Here is a 5039-nt window from a genome sequence, read left to right as displayed (position 1 = left end):
CGTATCTGCGTGTCAAGGCAACACAGACTAATAGTAGAGTATTCAGGGCGTATCTGCGTGTCAACGCAACTGTGCGCAGGCTACAGACTGCAACGCACGGGGGTGAAAGTTTAAACAGACAGACGCTGGAATTAGTGCGACTAAAGGGATGTGTACGTGTATGTGTTTATTGTGACCACTGCTGAAACAGAGTTATCCTTTTCTGTTGGATATGTTGCCATTTGAACTTCTTGAGTCCGAATGCGACCTGCAAGCAGAGATAAAAGTTAAATGTCAATTCACCCTTGATGTAACCAGAACGTGGTCTCAATAAACGCTTATTCACCCTTGACGTCACCAGAAAAAAGTCCCTTGTATGTCACCGACTATGGTCAAAGTGTCGCGTTGCTATGCAATCACAACTTGGAGATATCAGCTCTATGTTTTGTACCTTATGATTAAAGCATATGGTAGCTAGTCGAATGCATACAAACCATGCATATACTAAGAAACCATGCACATGCTGTGAGACTATACACATATTATGAAACTATGCATATACTAAGGAGCTATACACGTTTTATTATACTATAGATACAGCTAGAAACTAAGCACACACTTTGGACTTTTACACCTTTTAAGACACTATGCATATACCATGAAACTATGCACATAACAATGAAACTAAACACATTATGAAACTATGTATATACTGTGAAACCATGCACATGCTATCAAACTATGCACATACTTGGCATTGAATAATTGCCGTTTAATCATCATTAGCAATACACCAAACCAGACAGTACACCGACATATATGATGAGTGTGTACTCAGTCCATGCATGTTTTCTAGGTGGACCCACATACCTGCATGAATGTACTTTGTATTTTTTATACTTAGTCAAAGCACGGATTCTATGTATACCTACATACCTGCATGAGCTCATCTCCATCTGTTGTTTCGCCTGGCAATTGCTAAGAACGGGATTTGCAGACAAACAAGAATAGTTAGAACAAGTATCCATCCATACACGTACCTGGTTGCATTGTATAATATCCATCCATGCACGTATGTGGTTACACAGTATAAGCAATACATGCACGTATGTGGTTACACAGTATAAACATTCCATGCACCTATGTTGTTACACAGTCTAAACAATCCATGCACGTATGTGGCTACAAAGTATAAACATTCCATGCACCTATGTTGTTACACAGTATAAACAATCCATGCACGTATGTGGTTGCCTGGTATAGTATCCATCCGTGCACGTATGTGGTAACACAGTATGAAACATTCCATACACGTATGTGGTTACACAGTATAAACAATCCATGCACGTATGTGATTACACAGTATAAACAATCCATGCACGTATGTGGTTACACAGTATAAACAATCCGTGCACGTATGTGGTTACACAGTATAAACAATCAATGCACGTACTTGGATACATAGTATACATAATCCACTGTCCTTTTTAAAGACACTCAGTGTGACAACAACCTGACTGAGCTTTCGCAGTGCATATGTCAATAGCATGATGACACGAAGAGTAAAGCCAGCATGGAACTCATACATCCGTGTAAAACCCTAGAACCCTAAAACATATATAGCCGTAGGGCGGATCCATGAACCACATAAGTGGTCTCGTATACACAATTGAAATTGAAAGTCAGAAGGGTGCGTCCTACCTTGATCCTGACAAAGAGGTCGTCGCTGCCTGTGACAGTCAGCAGGTGTTGCTAAGCAACCATGAGGGGAGGAATGTCATCGGCATGTCAGTGAACGTGACATACATGTATATGAGTTAAGTAGCTCTACCTACTCACTACACACCCAAGTGCGTCTGTTGCTGCCTCAACGGGCTATGTGTAGACAGATCGGAAAACAATATAAAACTGTGCATACCACCTACAGCCGCGAGTTTGGTGGGTGTGGTGCTGAAGGTACCTGCGTAGTTGTAACGGGTGGGTCACGTCGATATGAACGGGATAATCACTCCAGTATTATATACACATTGATAGCACTGATAGTTGAACATTTATGAATGGTCTGTCTATAGTGCTCATGGCAGGTGATTTGTGGTGCTGTTTGCTGTTGTGTTGTACACATTGATAGTCTGAACATGTATAAATGATCTATCTATAGTGCCAATGGCAGGTGATTTGTGGTGCTGCTGTTGTGATGCACACATTGATAGTCTGAACATGTATGAATGGTCTGGCAGGTGATTTGTGGTGCTGTTTGCTATTTACATTTATACGCACGGTAATAGTGAAATGGACTTGAAGTGTTCAGTTTTCCCCAGGTACTTATTCTGTGCCATTTGTGATGAATCACATGTAACCAAGAACTGCCCCACAAATACACACCTAACCCCATTTCAGATGGTTTGGGACAGCTCGCACGTACACATGTATGTCACCTATGGCTTCGGGAGCGGCCCCTACTAATGCACCTGAACGTATAACTACTTCCGCGAATATACATGCCACAAGCCCTTCAAATATAAATACACACCCACCTACACCATTTCAGATGAATCTAAACAGCCAGCACATACACATGTACGTTTATGGCTGGGGTAGCGCTATCTACTGATGCACCTGAACGTATAACTACATCCGCGAATATACATGCCACATGCCCTTCAAATATAAATACACACCTACACCATCTATATGAATTTAAACAGCCAGCACATACACATGTACGCTTATGGCTGGGGTAGTGCTATCTACTTGTGCACCTGCACCTATAACTAGATCCACAAGCATATTTACCAGCGACATACACACACCTCGTGAATAGTGAAGATGGCAAGTACCACTCGGATCAGCACTTTCACGCCCTCCAGCAAGAACGCGTCCCATATGCGAAACATCACCTGCGAAGTCAGGGACAAGGGGGCAGTCACTCACGGCCCATACGAGAGAACAGGCATGTACCCTAAAACCCTGACAACCAAACCCTAAACTCTAACAACCCACAAATTCTAGAACCCCAAACCAGAATACACAGCTGCGCCGTAGTCTACATACCGCAGCACTCCCTTCAACACTACTAGAGAGCATTGCCCACACAGTACTACCTGTACATATATACACGTATGCACACACTGTTGATCACCCGGCACATAAGTACAAAGGTGTACCGAACTCTGTCACATACATGTGTACGTGTGTCAATAACAAACACGGTGAGTAGCCATGGTGTGATGAGAGGTCCAATGTCCACGTCATTGGCTTTAAAGTGCTCTGTCAGCGCCGGCAGTCTCTCTGCAATCAGCTCCTATGTGCAGAACAGAACACCAAATGTATGTGAATATGAGAACACCATCTGTGTGTAAACATTAGAACACCAATGATTAATATATATATGAAAACACCAATTGTATGTAAACATTAAAACACCAATGATTAATATATATATGGCAATACCAATTGTCTTTAAAAACTAGAACACCAACTGTTTGTAAACATTAGAACATCAATGATTAATATATATATGAAAACACCAACTGTGTGGAAACATTAGAACACCAATGTATGTAAACAATAGAACACCAATTGTGTAGAAATATTAGAACACCAATGATCAATATATATATGAAACCACCAACTGTGTGTATACATTAGAACACTAACGATTAAAAAACATATATATGAGAACACCGATGATAGCCAGCATTTGTACCCAAACAATATATATGAGATGGGGCATAGACTCAACGGCGATATATTCTCATGTTATCCCCATCCGTATAACCACTGACGCGAACACCTTTAACCCGAAGTAAACATTGGCATGTACTATATCAAGTAACAAACTGTGTGTGTCTCTGCAGACATGTCTTGAGATGAGCGTACGTGTACGTACAGAGGCACATCACACGGTAACGTGGAATGGATGTATGATGGCGTACTACTCTGCATTGCATAAGGAACGAGGGTACACACAATTCACACACTTGAGATGCATGGTGTGTACTGTAGTCATATGAGATGCATGGTGTGTACTGTAGTCTTATGAGATGCATGGTGTGTACTGTAGTCATATGAGATGCATGGTGTGTACTGTAGTCACTTGAGATGCATGGTGTGTACTGTAGTCATATGAGATGCATGGTGTGTACTGTAGTCACTTGAGATGCATGGTGTGTACTGTAGTCATATGAGATGCATGGTGTGTACTGTAGTCACTTGAGATGCATGGTGTGTACTGCAGTCACTTGAGATGCATGGTGTGTACTGTAGTCACTTGAGATGCATGATGTGTACTGTAGTCATAAGAGATGCATGGTATGTACTGTAGTCATATGAGATGCATGGTGTGTACTGTAGTCACTTGAGATGCATGGTGTGCACTGCAGTCACTTCAGGTGTATGCTGATCGCGTAAACTACACATATCTCCACAAATCACTGAAACTCGCGCTATTTATAGGATGGGATATGGTCCATGTCTTATTTATAGAATGTAACGGGTCCGTATTCTATTTATAGAATGGTGCGTAGCGGGACCATGTGGGTATGAGCTCAATACAAATACGACTCACGCACATCGTTATGTTAAGGAAAAACACCTAAATACAAACAGCAATTCAAGTACTTTAAATTCGAGTGCAACAATTAAATTCGGGTGCAACATCTAAATTCAGGTGCAATATTTACATTCAGGCGCTACATTTAAATTTAGATGCAACATTCAAATTCAGGTGCTACATTTAAATTCAGGTGTTACATTCAAATTCAGGTGCTACATTTAAATTCAGGTGCTACATTTAAATTCAGTTGCTACATTTAAATTCAGTTGCTACATTTAAATTCAGGTGCTACATTTAAACTCAGGTGCTACATTTATATTCAGGTGCTACATTTAAACTCAGGTGCTACAATTAATTTCAGGTGCTACATTTAAATTAATGAGCTACCTTTAAACTCAGGTGCTACATTTAAATTCAGGTTCTACATTTAAACTCAGGTGCTACATTTAAATCCAGGTGCTACATTTAAATTCAGGTGCTACATTTAAATTAAAGTGCTACCTTT

The 5039-nt window shown here is 40.8% G+C and overlaps 1 protein-coding gene across 1 annotated transcript; it reads right to left on the bottom strand.

The window, feature by feature from the left end:
* Positions 1-146: 146 nt before the first annotated feature.
* Positions 147-3924, bottom strand: SARC_01940 (hypothetical protein; the record flags this gene model as incomplete). Its single annotated transcript, XM_014304329.1, has 6 exons — positions 147-247; positions 916-957; positions 1681-1731; positions 2790-2876; positions 3161-3280; positions 3859-3924. The coding sequence occupies 6 exons, from the start codon at positions 3922-3924 to the stop codon at positions 167-169; spliced, it is 447 nt and encodes a 148-aa protein (XP_014159804.1). The 3' UTR covers positions 147-166.
* Between the last annotated feature and the right edge of the window lie 1115 nt (positions 3925-5039).

The sequence above is a fragment of the Sphaeroforma arctica genome, assembly GCF_001186125.1.
Source record: "Sphaeroforma arctica JP610 unplaced genomic scaffold supercont1.82, whole genome shotgun sequence".
Taxonomy (NCBI): Eukaryota; class Ichthyosporea; order Ichthyophonida; genus Sphaeroforma; species Sphaeroforma arctica.
This window is presented reverse-complemented; position numbering and strand designations above follow the sequence as displayed.